This window comes from Zootoca vivipara, chromosome 14 (assembly GCF_965207765.1).
Source record: "Zootoca vivipara chromosome 14, rZooViv2.hap1.1, whole genome shotgun sequence".
Classification (NCBI taxonomy): Eukaryota; Metazoa; Chordata; class Lepidosauria; order Squamata; family Lacertidae; genus Zootoca; species Zootoca vivipara.
In genome coordinates this window covers 36,858,766-36,878,627 of record NC_142597.1, presented here as the reverse complement: position 1 = coordinate 36,878,627, position 19,862 = coordinate 36,858,766, and the positions used below count along the sequence as shown (strand labels likewise).

The following is a 19,862-nucleotide window of genomic DNA, read 5'->3' as shown; positions in this document are numbered from 1 at the left end:
TCGACTATGGTATCCTTCTGGAGTGGCTGTCTGAATTAGGGGTGGGTTTTGGTCCTACTTGGATGGCCGTTTCCAAAGGGGGGTGCTTGGGGGGGGGTGTTCTTCGGCCCCACGGAGACTTCAATGCAGGGTTCCTCAGGGCGCAGTTTCATCCCTCATGTTGATGAAACCAATGAGTGGGGTCATCCAGAGTTTTAGTTTTTCAAGTCCTGCCCCCCTTCTCCTTTCTTGGGACTCCTATTTAATTCAGATGTGGGCAGGAGAGGACTCCTTTGAACTAGAGGACTCCTTTGAACAGAGGGCTGTATTCTGACAGCCAATAAAATAGAGCAAAGATAGCCAACATGGTATGCTTCAGATGTTATCCTAGTTCCCACAAATGTTCCCATTTGATCATAATTTCTCCAACATTCTCATTCAACGCCTTTACTTATAAATCAGAAGAAGATGCTTGGTGTTATTTGTTTTGTGGAAATGAGCTGTTAGAAATCCTCTCTGGAGCTGAAAATTGCTCTGCATTTTCCAAAGCAAAGCCAGGCTGCTCAAATCATAATATTGTAAATAAAGCAGCATTATCATCAAAAATTCTCAAATCATTGAGTAAAATGTGCAGAGATGTGACAGTTTAATATGCTTAAAGAAAGAAAACATTACAGTAAGTTGAGTGAGCAAGCTTCTTTTGATTATTGCAAATGCCAACAAATTAAAGTCAATGACATTCCAGGCAGAGAAAGTATGCTTTTGTTATGTTTCATTCTCTAAATTGGTGTCTGAGATGTTTTATTCTCTAATTTGATGACTGAAATCTCAATCTGTATACTCATTTGGATTTATTTTTTCTTGCATTTAAATGCCGCGACAGCCTAACTGCCTAATTCAGGTGGAAGTAAGTCAGATCCACTCAAAGTAAGTCCAGATAGGACGATTATTGTTAAGGGAATTCAGTTCAGTTCATGACAGTGCTGGTGACCAGCAATCAGGACCATGGTTAGCTCCAAGTGAACTCTGCTAGCTGAGCTGCAGAAATATGTTATCTCAGCAAAGGAAGCTCTGCATCCCTGTCTACAATCCTTAAATGACGTGTATCTTGTTCTGTAGTCACATGTTTCTCTGTGGCTGTAGAGCAGGTTAAGTTCTCATTGTCTGAGCTGCATCCCCGGGCTTCCGGGGGAGGAGGAGGAGGAGGAGGAGAGTTTGGACTTGATTTCCTGCCTTTCACTCCCCTTAAGGAGTGATATCCTGCCTTTCACTCCTTTCCCTTCCTCCCCCACAACAAACACTCTGTGAGATGAGTGAGGCTGAGAGACTTCAGAGAAGTGTGACTAACCCAGCAGCTGCATGCGGAGGAACAGGGAAGTGAACCCGGTTCACCAGATTACGAGTCCAGCGCTCTTAACCACTACACCATGCTGGCTGGTAGAAGGGATTGCTGCGGGCTTCTGCCTGAGTGAAGTGTCCTATGATTCACCCTAAACTGAATCCTCCTCAGGAGCATACTAGGATGCAGGGGGCATGACACTTGGCTTCCACCATTCCAAGTATCTGTGTTGACCAGAAAAAAACTTTTTATGCTTTTGACCTGGGCTATAAGTATAAAGCACCTGGGTATCTAATAAATGTCCTAATGCCCTATGGACCTGCCTAGTCTTTTTGCATCTTCAGAGGCTCTTCTCTAGGTGTTATTGCCTTCAGGGATCAGGGCCTTTTCTGTAGCAGTGCCTCATTGTAGACCAGCCGCAGGCAGGAATGCTTGAACACGCCTGATCTACACCTCCTGGATTCATATGCAAATTGAAATATGGTTGTCTTCAGAATACACACCCACAAAAAATATTTAAGGTGCTCCCCCTCTTTTCTTTTTCTTTTTAAAAACAAAAACAGGCAATAGCTGCCTGAAGAGGTTCCCGCCCTACACACTGAAAACTCGACTGCCAATGCCCCTGGAGAACCAGGGAACAAGCTCCATACTCAGTGGGAAATTCCTAGGAAAATGAACGCCTCCCTTGTTCTCTTATAATGGCAATGACACACATACCTGGGAGGTGCTGGAACTGAGTTCCAGTGAGTTCCTACTGAAAAAAGCTACTGCCACCACCACCACCAATTCTACCCCACCTTTTCCCTTGACAAGGACTCAAGATGGCATATCATCATTCCCTCTTGCAGGACGAAATCCCCAAGTTTAACTCTGGGTTGCATGAAGAAGGCTTTCTTTGGTCTGTCCTCAAGCTTCCAACACTCTGCTTCTTTGGATGAGCCCAACTTCTAGTGTTATGTGAAAGGGAGAAATAAAACCACCTCTCTCTATTCACTTCCTCATAGAACCATAGAATCATAGAGTTGAAAGGGACCCTGAGGTTTATCTGCTCCAGCCTATATCCTGTCTATTCTTATTTGCCTTTTCTTTTCTCAACTAAAAAAAGCTCCAAATGGTGAACCTTTCTTCAGAGAGGAGCTCCCACACCCCTTGATCATTTTGGCTCCATTTTCTGAAGCTTTCAAAGCTCTGCAACATTATTTTTGAGGTGAGGTGATCAGAATTGTGCACAATATTTCAAGAGCTGTGCCAACATAGATTTGTAAAGCAGCATTATGATATTGGCAGTTTTCTTTTCAATCCCTCTTCTAATGAACCCTGGAACAGAATTCATCTATTTGTCCTCCACAGCTGCCAGGCACTGAGTCAGCATCTTCATCAAGCTATCCACCATGACCCCAAGGTTCATAGTCCCCTACCAGTTCGTACCCCATATGGGGACATGACACAAAGTCTCCCTCCACACCACACACCTGTAACAAGTTCTGTTTTTTAAAGAACGACTCATAGCCTATCGCCCACAAATTTACTCAGCAGGAAGCCCCACTGTGACCAATGGGTCTTCCTCCCTGGTAACAGTCGTCTACAATTTTGATCACCACCTGTTCCTTGCTTAAAACAAATTTAAAAAGAGAATTTTAAATCCGACCAAACTGAATCTCCTCGTAGAATTCATACAAATAGTTTAAAAGAGCCACTGTTTTTTCTCCCTGCCATGTTTAACCTAAAGGGGAAGTCAGAATGGGATGGTTTGAACCCAATTATGTTGACAACTATTTAATGCCTCGTCATGCTGCCAGAACACTGGAAGAGAGCCTTAGGGACTCTCCATAAATTACCTCATTAGGAGTGGATCATTACATTTGTCCAACAGAGCCTGCATGAGAACAACACAGGGAATTTTTTTTGCATAGGACACATCTAGGTGTCCTGCTGCTTTGATCAGACACTTTTTATGCATTGCTTAGGGAAAGACCTACCACAATTATCCCACCCCCACTGTAAAGATGAACAGGTTTAATGGAGGTGTGTGTGTGCCCGTGAACATGTTTAGCTTTATCAAGAGTTATGTAACATGGTTTAATTGGGCCTCATTTTTCCACGTACAGAGTTTGCATCTCTTTTGCTGCTGGGGTTTCCTTTGTTCTGTTCTGGGGCCCCAATCCTGGGCTGACCTGTGCCAATCATATCTGGCCAGAATTGATCTGGCCTGAATCACTTTGGGGGGGGGGGAAGGTTGGTATAGGGATTTGACAGAAATGGTTCAGCTTAGGTAGAGAATGGAGGAGAAATTTGGTTCAGTACACATTCGAAGAAAAATATAGCCAATTCATCCTTCCTGAAACAATTGAAAAACATAATGAAATGCAGATATTTTTTGGAACCCGGACTTCTCTGAATTTTGCAATGCATTCAGGAAGTGATATGTATCAAGATGCATATACCAGGGTAAAGTGTGTTACACTGTCATGGGTGTATGGCTTCTTGTTTTAGAACAAGGGTAGGCAACCTAAGGCCTGGGGCCAGATGTGGCCCAATCGCCTTCTAAATCCAGCCTGCGGACGGTCCGGGAATCAGCGTGTTTTTACATGAGTAGATTGTGCCCTTTTATTTAAAATGCATCTCTGGGTTATTTGTGGGGCATAGGAATTCGTTCATTTTTTTCTCTCCAAAATATAGTCCGGTCCACCACATGGTCTGAGGGACAGTGGACCGGCCCACGGCTGAAAAAGCTTGCTGACCCCTGTTTTGGAACAACTGAGTTGTGTCCAATGCTGGTCCTACTCAGAGTAGACCCATTGAAGTTAATAGACCTGACTAACTTAGATTCCTTACCTTCATTGGGTCTATTTGGAGTAGAACCTACTTGAACACAACTCACTGTTTTCTTACTTTGCATTGTATGCATCAATCAATCCAGTCTAACTCACACAATTAATTGGCTAAGAAGTTAGCCTGATTAACCCTCTAAATTCTGACAGCATCCACCATAGGAAATGTGAACAAGAAATGGTTTGGAAAAGGAGAATATTTGTCTGAGACAGGACAAGGCCACTGAGACCACATAACACCGGTCTTGAAAGATCTACATTGGCTCCCAGTACGTTTCCGAGCACAGTCCAAAGTGTTGGTGCTGACCTTTAAAGCCCTAAACGGCCTCGGTCCAGTATACCTAAAGGAGCGTCTCCACCCCCATCATTCTCCACCCCCATCATGAGGTCCAGCTCCGAGGGCCTTCTGGCGGTTCCCTCATTGCAAGAAGCCAAGTTGCAGGGAACCAGGCAGAGGACCTTCTCGGTGGTGGCGCCTGCCCTATGGAACGCCCTCCCATCAGATGTCAAAAAGGAAAACAGCTACCAGATTTTTAGAAGACATCTGAAGACAGCCCTGTTTAGGGAGGCTTTTAATGTTTAAGAAATTAGTGTATTTTAATGTTTCTGTTGGAAGCCGCCCAGAGTGGCTGGGGAAACCCAGCCAGATGGGCGGGGTATAAATAATAAATAATAAATTATTATTATTATTATTATTACAATTCAGAAGAGGAAAATTGAACTTTAGGATTTCCCTTCACATTCATTTCAGTTCCAGGTGATGCTTCCTAATGTTTGCTAGCCTTTTTAATTCCAGCCTTTTATTTTATTTTCTAGGAATTCCCTTTGGCAGCCATCAGAGGACCCCAGTGCCGCTGTGGCTTCCCAACAATTCATTTCCCGTTACGCAACAGTTCAGACAGCTTATTCTGTAGCAAGTTGCAAAATGGCAGCAGCACGGCTGAAGAGCCAAAGAGGGGGGACTATCTCTTTGTCTATCAAACTCCTGTCCAAGGTAAGAGAGAGGTTGAATATATATAATATCAATAACTATTTGCAAGGAGGTGCTGTGCATCTTACACCTCAAGCAATGAGGCAAGACACTTGCTGTTGGGTTAAATAGTGCCATAATTTTATTAATGCATAACAGGAGAAATCTGCTGTGAATACTGCAAGCTGTTCTAGGACATTGGATAAGGATGAACAGCCTTGCAACCCCCACCGTTGCCTAGGATAGTGTGTCTGACAGTGCCCTGAGTCTACGGACTTAGTTAAGCAGCTGCAAATAAAACGTTTAAAATGTGTTGTAAACTGCAATAGGCAAATAGGACGCTAGATGGCGAAAGTGAGCTGTGCAAAATCCAATGTTTTTTTCAAAACTTTTTTTTTAAAAAAACAACAACATTTCCACAGTGTCCTTTAATATGTGTGTAGATTCCACCTAGCTTTTAAGGATGGGGAACAAATTCAATTCAGTTTGCATTTAAAGGTAAACCTACCCAGTTCTCACTTTCTGAAATGGCACACGAACGCTCTGAAATGCACTCATGTTTTGAAATTTGCTCTTCTCCAGATTTTTTCAATGCCGTTCTCCAACTAAGTAATGTATACAAAAAATGCAGAGACCAAATTCAAAATTATTATCAAACGTTCAGCTTGCCTCATGCTGGAGTGACATTTACAGGGAAGGTCACACTCATCAATGGTGTATCAAAGACAGACAAATCCCAGGCAATATGGTAGGATCTCATATCCTGTATTAATGAAAACCACTTGCAGCAGCACTTACTGACTGCCTCTCTTTCTGTATGGAACTTGTGAATGACACCGCACACACACAAACACACACAGACAAACATTGGCTCATCTGTATTAATACATTTTCTCCTGCACACCGAAATCTCCAATGTCCCTTTGTTTTTTGCATGTGTTTTTTGAGTAGTGGTCTTCTTTGTTTGTACAGTGGTACCTCTACTTACGAATTTAATGTGTTCCAATGCACATTTGTAAGTCGAAAAAAATTGTAAGTCGAATCCCATAGGAATGCGTTGGGAGAAAAAAATCGTAAGCCAAAGCAACCCTATCTAAACATCATCCAAGATGGCGGACGGAGCTCCATTCGTAAGTAGAAACATTCGTAAGTCGAGTCATTCGTAAGCAGAGGTACCACTGTATCTGATTTTCTATATATACAAAACCAATAAAAAAGCAATTCTTTAAAAAAATGCACAAACTGGTGTAAAGTGTGTGCATTAAACAACTATAAGCCCAGACTGGACCTTAGGAGTCTACCTTCAATAGAGGAGAAGCCTTGTGTCTAGCTTAGATCCATTAAAGTCATAGATCTAAGTCAGTCGTGTTCATTCATTTCAATGGTTCTACCCTGAGGAGGAGTAGCATTGCATACATCCTGGGCTCATTGTCTGCTTCAACCACAGCATGGGGGAGACTGTGGTTCTACTAGATCTTCTGGGCTGGAGTCCTCAGAGCTGAAGGCAACCTCTTCAAGCCAGAAAGTGCTGGCTGTTGCTGTTCCAGAGGTTCTGGAGCAGTAAGGTTCCAGAGGTTCTGGAGCAGTAAGGTTCTGGGGGCTGGTTCGGGAGCCAGGCCCTCAAAATCCATGGATCATCCTCTGAGGAGGGCTGTACTGTACTTATAAACCATGACCAGAAATCAGGAGACATATTTTTAGATGAACCTTAGGGGCTCATCCTGAGGAGAAATATTGGAAGAATTTCAAGGGAGACCAAAAGAGAGTCAATAAGACTACTGAAATGTATTAAAGCTGTTCTACACTTCCCTTAACTATTCACAATGAACCGACATTGATTTTGACTGGGATGATATGGCACAGGGAAATCCATCTCTCTCTTTCTCTCTCATCTTGTGGTAATGCAGAATATATCCACTGCACTTGCAATATTGATCTGCCCTTAAGGGAGGAAGAAAAAAAAATGCAATACAGATAGGCAAGACTAGCATTGAGAAATAAGAGTCAGGGAGTATATATTCAAACATGTCTGATTTGGATCTTTTCCTGGAGAAACCGCTAGCACAGACAAGTCTTAAGTAGATAATTAAGAGACAAACATTAAGCGTGTCCAAATCTATCTTGCTGGTAGGCAGAAAATCCTTTGTTTTATGGTGATAGAAAAGCTTAGCTGGAATTCTAGGGCTGGAGGGGATGAAATTATTATGCCATCCAACCCCCTGTTCCAAAAGCAAGACCACCAGCCTCAATAGATCAAGCTGCGCAGTCTTAACCACAACGCACCCCAAGCAGAGAGTTGGTCCTTTGTTAAATAAAATTTAAAAAACCAAATACAGAGCAAATACTTAATGCAAAACAGCCAAGCCGCATATATTGTTGTGGTTGTTTAAAAAAAGGCTTGCAGGGCAAATATGTTAATTCAATAACCATCTACTGAAGTGGAAGGTAAAACTAACAAAAGTGACAAGCCAATCTGATCAGGGTTGTCAAGAGATGAATACAAAAGGTACACTCTGAAATCTTTCTTTCTTTCTTTCTTTCTTTCTTTCTTTCTTTCTTTCTTTCTTTCTAAAACGAGTAGCCTGCCTAGAAGAAAATATATGAAGCTTTTTGGATATGAAACCAACCTGCTACTCCAACCTTTCATTGTTTCTAGCCAATGAGTGAAGTCAGAGCTGTAATTCAAAAATGAGTTCTTTGGGTGCTGGGTGATAAGAATCCCTTTGGTCCTAAATAGCTGCTGTTCTCCCCCTCTCCTTCAGTGCAACTTCTATTCCTGCTTCTGTGAAACTGCATTTGCTCAGGGTACCTGTTGTTGTTTATCAAGCTTAACTAACTGGTTTTTATTTGTGGTTTGCTGTAAAATACCAGGAGTTGAATGCAGCTATCAAAGCATTTGGGGGGGGGGGGTGAATTTCCTACCTCCCTGGCCGTGTGTGTGTGTGTGGTGTGTGTTTTCCTTAGTGACTCATAACTTCTCTTTGTCCATGAGTGCTGTATTGCTTGCACACACACACACCAATTTTTATTGGTTTTTAAACAAATGCAAATGCAACTATAAAACACTTATCCAGCCGTACAGATGTTTGTTATATCCACTGTCTCTAGACATACTCATACTTTCAACATTCAAACATATTACTTGGCATAACCCCTCCACTGAGAATACTGAGTCTTGATTTGGGCCATCAACATAGTTAAAGAAAGGGGTCCATGTTTCTTGGAAGGGGTGTCTAACTTACAGGTGTTCATTTTTATTTTTGCCATCTTTCCTCTAAAATGGCAAGGATGTAGCAGTGGAATGGAAAAACTGAAATGTTATCCAGCCTCCTGGTGTGTGCATGTTTAGGGAAGGAAAGTCCTGTATGTGGGTGTGCTTGGTTATTGCTATTATGCTCAATGTATAGGGTGATTAATTGCTTTCCCACCCACAGAGGGAAAATTTGTGGTTTCCTTAGGGTGAGTTATTGTTGCTGATATGCATACTTAAATTGGCATCTACATCTGCAAGAATCAAACAAAAGAAGGATCAGGTATGAGATATTAATGGCCACAACAGTTGATCTTAGAATACATCGCTTGCTTTTTTTTAGAATTTAAATCTTTAATTTATCAAAGTGCAACCATGTGAAAAATAATTGTTGTAAATCTCAATGATTCTCTCATTTTGTGTGTGTATTTGTTGGGGTGGGGAGATTACTTTGCTAACAATGAAATGCCATCTGTATCCGGTTGTAGACACCCGCTGCACTGACCGGATGTTTCTCCCCACCAAATCCAAAGCGTTTGTGGCATTGTCGAGCTTCCCTGGAGCTGGCAACACCTGGGCTCGTCATTTGATAGAACACGCTACAGGATTCTACACAGGGAGCTACTATTTTGATGGAACCCTATATAATAAAGGTAGGCTATTAAGCTGTGTTTGTCCTGTCCTGTCCTGCTTGTTTGTTTGTTTTTAAGAATACACTGCCAACTTTGGGCCCTGAGTGTTTTTGTCAAAAAGTGGGCTCACTAAACGGGGTGGAAAGGGGTGTGTGCCACATTAGATCAGAACAATATACAGTGGTACCTCGGTGTTATGTACTGAGCTGAATCCTAGAACAATAGGATTCAGAATCAGCGGGAGCTACCCAATCCAACTCCAGGTGGAAGTGAATCCGCAACCTGATTGGCCTGCTGGAGCAGCCAATCAGGCGGCTGGCAGAAGCGAATCTGCTACCTGATTGGCCTGTAGGAGCAGCCAATCAGGCTGCAGGCAGAAGTCAATCCACAATATAATTGGCCCACAGGTGTAGCCCTGAAGTAGCCAATCACGCAAGGCCCATTGTGTAAATAATGTATATAAGCAGATGGTTTTGGGAAAAGAGCCATTCTTCTTCTCCTCTTCTCCTTGATGACTATGAGCTGAATAAAGAGCATGAAATTCACTCTCGACTCCGAGTACATTTCACTCGGGTTAAGTACTTAATTGGTTACAGAAGTCCGTACTTAACCTGAAGCGTACATAACCTCAAGCGAAATTTCCCATTGAAAGTAATGGAAAGTAGATTAATCTGTTCCAGATGGGTCCGCAAAGTACTTAAATTGAAAGTACTCAACCTGAAGCATACTTAACCCGAAGTATGAGTATACAGTGGTACCTCTACTTACGAATGTTTCTACTTACGAATGGAGCTCTGTCTGCCATCTTGGATGTGGTTTAGATAGGATTTTTTTCTACTTACGAATTTTTTCTCCCAATGCATTCCTATGGGATTTGACTTACAATTTTTTTTTGACTTACAAATGTGCATTCGGAACGCATTAAATTCGTAAGTAGAGGTACCACTGTAATTGGTTCTGGAAGTCCATACTTAACCTGAAGCGTACTTAACCTGAAGCAAACTTTCCTATTGAAAGTAATTGAAAGTGGATTAATCTGTTCCAGACGGGTCCACGGAGTACTTAAATTGAAAGTACTCTACCTGAAGAGTACTTAACCTGAAGTATGACTGTAGTAGTAGGATTCATGATAGGGGTGGGTAGGAAGAAGAGGTTACCAGAAGGTGTGGGAGAAGGGGGTGAGGGAAAAGGAGAGTGTGCCAAGGATACAAAAAGACAGACAGGGGCTCATGGGCAAGTTGGGGAGAGAAAGGGTCCCAAACAAGGAAATAGTGGAAGTGTATGAAAGAGGGAATTGCTGGTAGGGCCATGATAAAATTGTAATGGTTTGAGATATATATTGTTTGAGATATATATTATTGTGTTTAGATCATATCTATCTATCTATCTATCTATCTATCTATCTATCTATCCATCCATCCATCCATCCATCCATCTATCATCTATCCACACAAACACACACTTTATATCACTTTATATACATACACACAGGTTTCAAAGGGGAAAAGGATCACTGGAGAAGCAGGAGAACTATTTGTGTCAAAACTCACGAGAGTGGCCAAAAAGAAATTGAAATGTTTGACTCGGCCATCTTATTGATACGGAATCCATACAAGTCACTGGTGGCAGAATTCAACCGGAAGTGTGCAGGACATCTCGGGTATGCCACAGATCGCAACTGGAAAAGCAAAGGTAAGTGAACTCTAAGCCATTGCTTTCTGACGTCATGTCAAAGAGGGATTTAAGGAAACATGCTTCACTCCTGTTTTCTTTATTCGTCAAAATTATAGTCCGTTTCAAAGCATAAAGCCATCAAATTAGCATATAAGAGAAAAAGAGGATAAAACACCCAGTTCTAAAACAAACAAACAGTAACACGGAGTCATAGAATTGTAGAGTTGGAAGGAACACCATTTCAAGGACGCTAATTCTAAAAAACAATAAAGCAGTTTATGTAGGTATATACTGTAACTGATATTCCATAAATGACCGGGTTTCTCAGGAAAAAAAATCTTAAACAAAAACATCTTCAGCAGGTATCTAAACACCATGATTTGAGGTGCATGTTTCATTTCAGCTAGCAATTGATTCCATAGAGTTGGAGCTGCTGCACTAAAAGCTCGGTTTCTAGTACAAACTCAGCACACATCTGGGGCATGTGGGATGCTCAGCAGTGAGAGGTATAGTTGCTGGGCAGTGATACATAGGATGAGGTGGTTCTTTAGATACCCTGGTCCCAAGTGAACATTTCTTCGTGTTAGAGGAACGTCTACCACCATTTTTTTCCAAGCAGGAAAGTCCCTTGTTCTGTCTCTGACATCACCACTTGTAAGAATCAGGGCTACATCTGCACCATCAAGGTAAAGACAAAGGGACCCCTGACCATTAGGTCCAGTCATGACCAACTCTGGGGTTGCGGCGCTCATCTCGCATTATTGGCCGAGGGAGCCGGCGTACAGCTTCCAGGTCATGTGGCCAGCATGACAAAGCCGCTTCTGGTGAACCAGAGCAGCACACGGAAACGCCGTTTACCTTCCCGCTTGGAGCGGTACCTATTTATCTACTTGCACTTTGACGTGCTTTCAAACTGCTAGGTTGGCAGGAGCTGGGACCGAGCAATGGGAGCAATCCGAACCGCCGACCTTCTGATCAGCAAGCCCTAAGCTCTGTGGTTTAATCCACAGCACCACCCGCATCCCATCTGCACCATATTGTACACCTAAAGCGCCTAATGTATTTTAAATCTTTGTTGGAAGCCCCCAAAACCCAGCCAGATGGGTGGGGTACAAATAAATCACCACCACCATCATCATTATCATTATTATCATTATTATCATTATTATTATATCCCTCTCAGAGTCATGGCTTCCCCCCAAAGAATCCTGTGGAACTGCTGAGATTTGTTAGGAGATAGAGCTGCAATTCCCCAAATGGTTTAACAACCAATCCTGCTTGCCAGGGAACACTGGGAATTGTAGCTCTGTGAGGGGCATAGGGCTCTCCCAACAAACTCTTGGTACCCTTAATGAACTACAGTTCCCAACATTCTTTGGGGGAAGCCATGAGCGTTTAAAGTGGTGTGATAGTGGTATAATGTATTGAGCATTAAATGTGCAGATTGGGAGTAAATGAACTAATGCTTTTCAGAAGAGAGCTTTCCAAGAAAAAAAGACTCTTCACCTCCTCTCCCTCAAGAATTTTCAAGCAACCTTCCCCTCAATTTTGCCACACACAAATAGCACTAACAGAAAGTGGGTATCTGCTTCTGATATCATTTTAAAGCAGTCTTTCTTTGCCATCCTTTTTCTATTTGGCAACAGCTGGGTTTGAAGACAGATAAGCCAATATCCTTTATTCTGACTTTCACTTTGCTGAGTGGCCAGATTTTTGTTTTTAATTTTTCAAATTTTATTTATTTTGTTTAAGTAAGTAGTATAGAAAAACAACAACAAAAAAGAAAGAAAAAAGATTGAAAACAATCCAAAAACATTGAAAGCAAATATTACATACCGGTACTTATCATATAATACCGTGTTTCCCCCTTTTTAAGGCGTAGTCATAAAATAAGCCATAGCAGCATTTCTAAGCATTTGAGAAATATAAACCGTACCCCGAAAATAAGCCATAGTGATAGGCGCTGTGCGGAAGAGAGCACTGAGCTCCCCGAGTCAGCAGCAGCAACGCCGGCCGCAGCAGTGTTTGCTGAGTCCTTTCTTGCTTTTGGGACTTGGTTACTGTGCTGGCTTGGGATGGTGTGTGTGCAATTGCTGTTGCTGCTTCGTGTTTTTCAGCAGGATTCTCTGGGTGCTAAGCACTTTCCCCCGTTTGTTTGCGAAGCAGCACTCGGCTGCAGCCCCTGCCTCTCCCGGCGGCTGCATGAATGCGAGGCTGGTCGATCCCCAGGAGGCTGTAGTTGATCGCTATCTCCTTTTCCATTTCTTTTGTCTTTGAGCACCCGGCCCCGCCCCCTCTCCCCTTCGTGGAATGAAGAACAGAGTTTTAGCAGCATTTCCTCATTATAAAAAAAAGGTCAGGAACTTTTACTTTAACCTCAAAAATTGGATATTTCCTCTCTCTAAAAACAACTCTGACCTGAACACCAATAAAACGGGGGTAGATCACCTCCAGTTTATAAATCCGCAAGTAGATCGCAGTCTCCTGGAAGTTGGGCTATATACTTTGGCTGATTGCAAGCCTTTGCATCTTTAAAAAACAAAAACCATGCGCTTCTCAGTCTTAATTTTCCTTTAATTCATCCCCCTATACCCTCCTCCAACCATTGCCTCCTTCCATTCCTTACCCCCCTCCCTCTCTCCCCACTTCCCTCACTCCTGTGCGATCTCATTTAGTCATATACTTGCTTTTTCTGTTGTGTTGTCTATTTTATATTAAATATTATTACCCTTTATGATGTTATTTTTCCCCTTGCGATAATTATTTATTTTTTTATCTTTAACTAACTTTCCTTTCCATATTTTTCCATATATAACTCAACACTTTCCCATTCCTTCTTAACTCTTTGGATAGAGTGCCCCCCGCATTATTGTTGTTAATTTTACAATTCCTGGATTTTTTATGGAACCGAACAGCTCGGGTGCTTCAGAATGTGCCTTCTGTTGCTACAGGGCTTCACTATTTGACCCCCCCCCCCAGGTTGGGATTTTTAAAGTAGTTCTGTGGGTCCCAGGGCGCAGAATCACCCCCGATCCTTTCCTTTGTCTAAACAGACCTCTTCCCCCCTGACTTTGGAAGGCTGTGCTTCAAGGGTGATACCAGGGGTTTTTTAAGACCTGCGCATCTTAAGGATTGTTACAGTCCATAACTTCCATTGCTTTCTACAGGGTTGGGGGTTTAAAGCACTGCCACCCCCCACCCCACCCTGCAGGCGCTCGGAACTGGCAGCGCCAACAACGCGTCCAGCAGCGTGCAGAAGAGAGCACTGAGCGTCCTGAGCCAGTGGGTCCCACTTGTACCAGCACTTTTTTTTTAAAAAAAGACACCCCCTGAAAATAAGCCACTGTGTGTTTTTTTGAGGGAAAAAAGTTATAAGACGGTGTCTTAAAAAAGGGGAAACACGGTACTCCCCCCCACCCGCAGCTTCCCTCCGCTACAGTTTGACTTCTTTGAATCTCTATTTCCACCTTTATCTTTGCATTCTCCAAATGTGTCATTCTTTGTATTTCTTTTATCTCTTCTCTTTTCCAAATCATAGATATACTTTACATTTTTATTCTAGGCATATTAGCATATCTTTCTTAGAACAATATTTTAGCATATAATCTTTGAAACATTCCCATTCCTTTTTAAATTTTTGATTTGACTGATATCTTATGATTGAGGTTAGCTTTGTCAGTTCTAAATATTCCCCATACTAAGCATTCCGCCTCGTGATATAATTTTAAATTTGGCATTGCTAGTCCCCTTCCCTCTTTTTTATCTGTCAAGACCTTATATTTTATACGAGGCTTCTGGCCTTCTTCAAAGCAGAATTCTTTATTTTGGTATGGTTTGGAACAAATATAACATTTTTGGTAGAACATTCATCTTAATTATGGAGATTCTTCCCCATAATGACACTCTTAACCTGCTCCAGGTTTCAAAATCTTTCCTAATTTATTTCCACACTTTTCCATAGTTATTTTCAAACAAATCAATATTTTTCATTGTTAATTCTATGCCTAGATATTTTGCCTTTTTAACTATTTGCAGACCAATCTCCTCCTGGAGTTCTTTTTGTTCCTGTTCCTGCATATTTTTAACCATAAGTTTTGTCTTTGCCGGTTTGAAGACAGATAAGTCAATATCTGTAAGGGGGAGGGCTTATAGGGAACACACACCCCCATCAGATTGAGCTCTTCGCAGAGCAGCAAGTCCAGTAGCGGATCGGATTACAGGAATCAGGAAGTAGAGAGGGAGGGGAGAGGCTCTGACAGCATGCGAGAGCCTCAGCACCGAGTAGAGAAGGAAGCAGCTGGGGAGGAAATGACGGGAGAGCAGTCAGAAGGACAGCCCTTCCCCCTGATGCCTGAATTGAGGCGCACGGCACCCTGTAGGGCGAGAGGGAGGCGCTTTGGGGTTCCCAAGATGTTATGTTGGGCACGAAACAGAAAGAAGCCATTGCAAGGTTCTGACTTGGACTAAGCAGACATGTTTTCCAGACTCTGCACTGTAGATAATATGCACAAAGGAGGTGTGGAGTGTCGTTACTCAAGAGTAGCCACAAGAACCTCTGACAGTATCCTTTATTTTGTCTTTCACTTTGCAGAGTGGCCAGATTTTGTAAACAGCTATGCTTCCTGGTGGGCTTCTCATGTGTTGGACTGGCTTAAATATGGCAAACGTCTCCTTGTCATCCACTACGAAGACTTGAAGCAGGCCCTGCTCCCTAATCTGAAAGAAATGGTCAGATTCCTGAACATCACAGTGACGGAGGACCGCTTGCTCTGTGTTGAGAACAACCGAGATGGGAACTTCAAGCGGTCAGGAGCCAGGCAGAAGGGATTTGACCCGTTCACAGAGGAGATGAAAAACATGATCAATAAATACATTATGATGGTGGACAAAGCCCTGAGAGAGAGAAACTTTATCGGGCTTCCAAAAGAGTATTTGCCCAGATGATGTCATATGACCAGCTAGCTACATTTTAAAACAAGAGATCCTGATAATGAAATTTTTTAAAAGGCCAGAATTTTATAGCAGTAAAAAGGCAAGATTTGCACAGGGTCTGCTGATGAATGCAAATTCTTGAGACTTGGACGCTCTTCAGGGGTACTAAGTGCTACAAAAGGCGAGCAATGAAGGATGGAAATTGGGTTATAAACCAAGGCAAAAGACATTAGCATCTCTGCCTCTGTGTGTCCTTTTCTCTATAAATGGCTACAAATTTTAACACTTGTGTGCACTGCTAATTATGGGAAATGTGTGTGGGGTGGGGTGGAGTGGGGGAGGCAGACAGTTCCTTTGTATCCCCCTAACTGGTATTTCTCAAGGGTAACTATAACTTTTATAACAGTTTTGGCCATTCAAATGTGCAGGTTACCCCCTTGCTTTGTTTTAAACTAACCATGAAAAATATTTTTAGCAAAGTAGTTCGAGGTGGGGGGGAGTTGTTTTCTCTGCCTTCTTCCTTTATTTGTGAATTTTAAAAACTGGGTCTTTTGTCCTCCACGAAAAGGACATGTCTAGAGGGTTGTAATCTAAAGTGGGGACATTCCCGCCTCAAGATTTTCAATGAAATGAAAATGGGAGCAATTATTCCTCTTGCTTTTCCCACTGGAGATGGCTGAATGGATATCTATCTCCAACAAAATTCTACTCAGAGGAAACCCATTGATGTTAATGGGCCTAAGTTAGTCATTAAAAAAATAATAATCACTAGGTCTACTTGGAATAAGACTCAGTCATTGAATGCAACCCATATTCTTTAAACTAGGATTCATTTGAATTCCAAATTATGCATCTTGTTGGGTTTGGGGATTTTAGAGGGCAAAGGCATAGAATTCTAGAATTTGGCAGTGGTGATGTTGCATTAATTTTTTTTAACTTGGGCAGAGTGTCTCTCAAATTTTAATTTCTAAAGAAAAATGGGAAAATCCAAAATTGAATTCAGTTTAGTCAGATTTATCAGATTTGTGGAAATATTTACTATAGCTGCAGCTTGCTCCAGCCCTGACAATCTCTTACCAGCACGCCTTTGGTGAGCTCTGGCATGAAACGAGAGGCAACTATGCAATGAGAACAGGGTGGACTCTCATTCAGCCAAAGGTTTTAAAGCAGAGATTGGGTAACTAGGTAACTAGTGCAATGGATTCCCTGGATTGGCAGAAAGTTTAGACTGCATTATCTTTGAGGTTCCTTCCCGCACTATGATTGCAACCAGCAACAATATTGTCCGGTGGTGGTGGTGGGGCATCAGAAGATTGAAATGGAGCTCCTATGACAGGACAGATCAGGGACCACACAGTGTGCCTTGTGACACTGCTTAAAGTGCATACAATATTGTCTTACTTGCTAACCAAGAGGGAAATGCCAGCATGGAGTTTCCATCACAAGTGAAACATAAAATGCGTAATGTGGAGGTGTGTGGGAGACTGACATGTCTAACTTTCAACCACAGTGGTTTGGAGGAGGGATAAATAAATATAAGCAAAAACCACATGGAGGAATATGGATGCCTTTTTGTATAGCATTGCAGAAAATTCATCTGATCCTATTTGTCTGCAGTTTAGCAGGTTTGTTACCCAGAGACACGTCTCTCATGTCAGCAGACTATCAAGGGCCCATCAAGTTGGAAATCCTGTTGCCCAGGAGGGCCGACCAGATGCCTCCAGGAAGCCCCCTCCCCCCAGGAGGGCTGGAAGCTTGGCTTGACCTCTGTCCAAATAAGCACACCATTTTCACTTTGTACACACACAAACACACACACTTGGGTGGGCATGACTTATTCTGGATGACAAATCATCCAAATTACTCAAGTGATTTTCAGTTGTGAAGTTTCCTATTAATTAATTAATAAATATAAATATTAATAATTTATTAATATTTTATTTTATTTATACCCTGCCCTCCCCGGCCAAGACTGGGCTCAGGGTGGCTAACACTGAATAGAAATACATTAAAAATATTACAAAAGAAAACAAAAGAAAAACACAGTTGATTAAAATATAAGTTAGAATACAGTTTAAAATGCAGCTTAAAATGCAGCCTCAATTTAGTGGTAGCCTATAGATCAAAGCCATAAGGGGAGAAAACGTCAAATATTCACCGGGGCCAGCTATCCATGCTGGTCCTACATGGGCCAGCAAAAAGAGCCGAGGGAAAATTTATATACAAATCCCATATAAGCGGTTCCATATAAATATAAATAATATAAATATAAATATAAATTGACCATCATTGCTGGTAGGCATGTCACAGCAAGACTCCCAGGAGATGTTGCATAGCAGAATGTTATAAGTGGGACCTACCTCTTGCAAAGAAAATTGCAACCGGGGTGCTCCTGCACAGGGTCCTGGTCAGGATAGCCTATCTATTCCCCTTTGTAACCCGTTTCCATCTTCTCCCACCACAATAAGTCAGCATCCTACGGTCAATGAGAACACTACAGTGGTACCTCTACTTACGAATTTAATGCGTTCCGAACACACATTTGTAATTCGAAAAAAATTGTAAGTCGAATCCCATAGGAATGCATTGGGAGAAAAAATTTGCAAGTCGAAGCAACCCTATCTAAAAATTCGTAAGTAGAAAAAATCCTATCTAAACCGCATCCAAGATGGCGGACGGAGCTCCATTTGTAAGTAGAAAAATTCATAAGTAAAGTTATTTGTAAGTAGAGGTACCACTGTACATCCAAACAGGGCTTTCTTTGAGGCACTTCCATACTCAATTCCACCATCACCCCAAAGATTTGAAGAGGCGAGGAGCTGTTGGGAGCCCCTTATTTCCCTTTCAGACCTACAATTCCCAGAGTGGTTTAACAAGTAACCCCTCTTTCCAGGGAACTCTGGAAACTTCAGCTCTCTGAAGGGAATATTGGGTCCCCTAACAACTCTCAGCACTACAGTTCCCATTGTGTTTTGGGGGAAGCCATGACTGTCCAAGTGGTATGAGTGCTTTAAATGTATGGTCCTGGCAGCGATCATCTGAGAGAGACAGGAGGCAAAGCTGTAACAAGAAGTAGTATGGTGTGAATGTGGCCATAGAGAGAATCTGCACATAGCTGCCTACGCCCAGTGAGATAATGAACAAGATCTTCAGAACTTGAGCAAATGGCTGCAGTATCAAAGTCCTCATGATCCTGGAGAAACCAACACTTAACACATGCTCACTGTATTCTCCTAACATCCTAATCAGAACATACCCCATTTAGAAAATGGCTTTTGAAAGCTTACTTCATCATATAATTGGTTACACGCTACAGTTGTAGGCTCACGATAGCATGCGTTCCTCCCAATGAAAGGTATGAGGTGTCTTTGACCAGCAGAACTTTGCATTAGCACAACCCTTCAAAGATGCCTGGAGAGCAGGGATGTAAGAAGGCACTATTTTCTATATCCATCACATGCAGCACTGTTTCCATGCTGCTGCGGTCTGCCTGTCCCCAACGCTACATTATTTGTAACACTGTGGCAAAATTACATAAGTTGTATAATGATATTGCCATTACATTACAGTCATACCTCGGTTTAAGTGCGCCTTGGTTTGAGTATTTTCAGTTTAAGTACTCTGCGGACCCATCTGGAACAGATTAATCCACCTTCCTTTACTTTCAGTGGGAAAGTTCGCTTCAGGTTAAGTACACTTCAGGTTAAGTACAGACTTCCAGAACCAATTACACTCATACCTCGGGTTAAGTACGCTTCAGGTTGAGTACTCCGCGGACCCATCTGGAATGGATTAATCCACTTTCCATTACTTTCAATGGGAAAGTTCGCTTCAGGTTAAGTACAGACCTCCGGAACCAATTGTGTTTGTAAACCGAGGTACCCTGTTTCTCCTAAAATAAGACATACCCGTAAAATAAGCCGTAGCAGGATTTCTAAGCATTTGCACAATATAAGCCATACCCCGAAAATAAGACATAGTGATAGGCGCAGTTCTGGAGGGCGCCAAGAAAGAGGCTAGGCTGGACATGTAATTAAAAAATAATATATCCCCTGAAAATAAGCCGCCGTGTTGTTTTTTTTGAGGAAAAATAAATATAAGACGGTGTCTTATTTCTGGAGAAAAACGGTATCACTGTATTCCACACTGTTGGCTGCAATGTGATGTGTTGGGGGGAGCGTAATCAATTAGCTATCATTTGCAGACTGAAACCAATCACATTCACTGAACTGATTTCAGTTTCAGATATGAATGA

General features: G+C 42.2%; 1 protein-coding gene across 1 annotated transcript in view; it reads left to right on the top strand.

The window, feature by feature from the left end:
- The window catches only part of WSCD1 (WSC domain sialate O sulfotransferase 1), a 48,658-nt gene extending 31,580 nt beyond the window's left edge, over nt 1-17,078 (top strand). The window contains exons 6-9 of the mRNA XM_035140151.3: nt 4,966-5,143; nt 8,858-9,022; nt 10,493-10,693; nt 15,267-17,078. Of these exons, the coding sequence (XP_034996042.3) occupies nt 4,966-5,143; nt 8,858-9,022; nt 10,493-10,693; nt 15,267-15,619 (897 nt within the window). The 3' untranslated portion in view covers nt 15,620-17,078. The remainder of the gene's footprint in view (nt 1-4,965; nt 5,144-8,857; nt 9,023-10,492; nt 10,694-15,266) is intronic.
- The last annotated feature ends 2,784 nt before the right edge of the window (nt 17,079-19,862 follow it).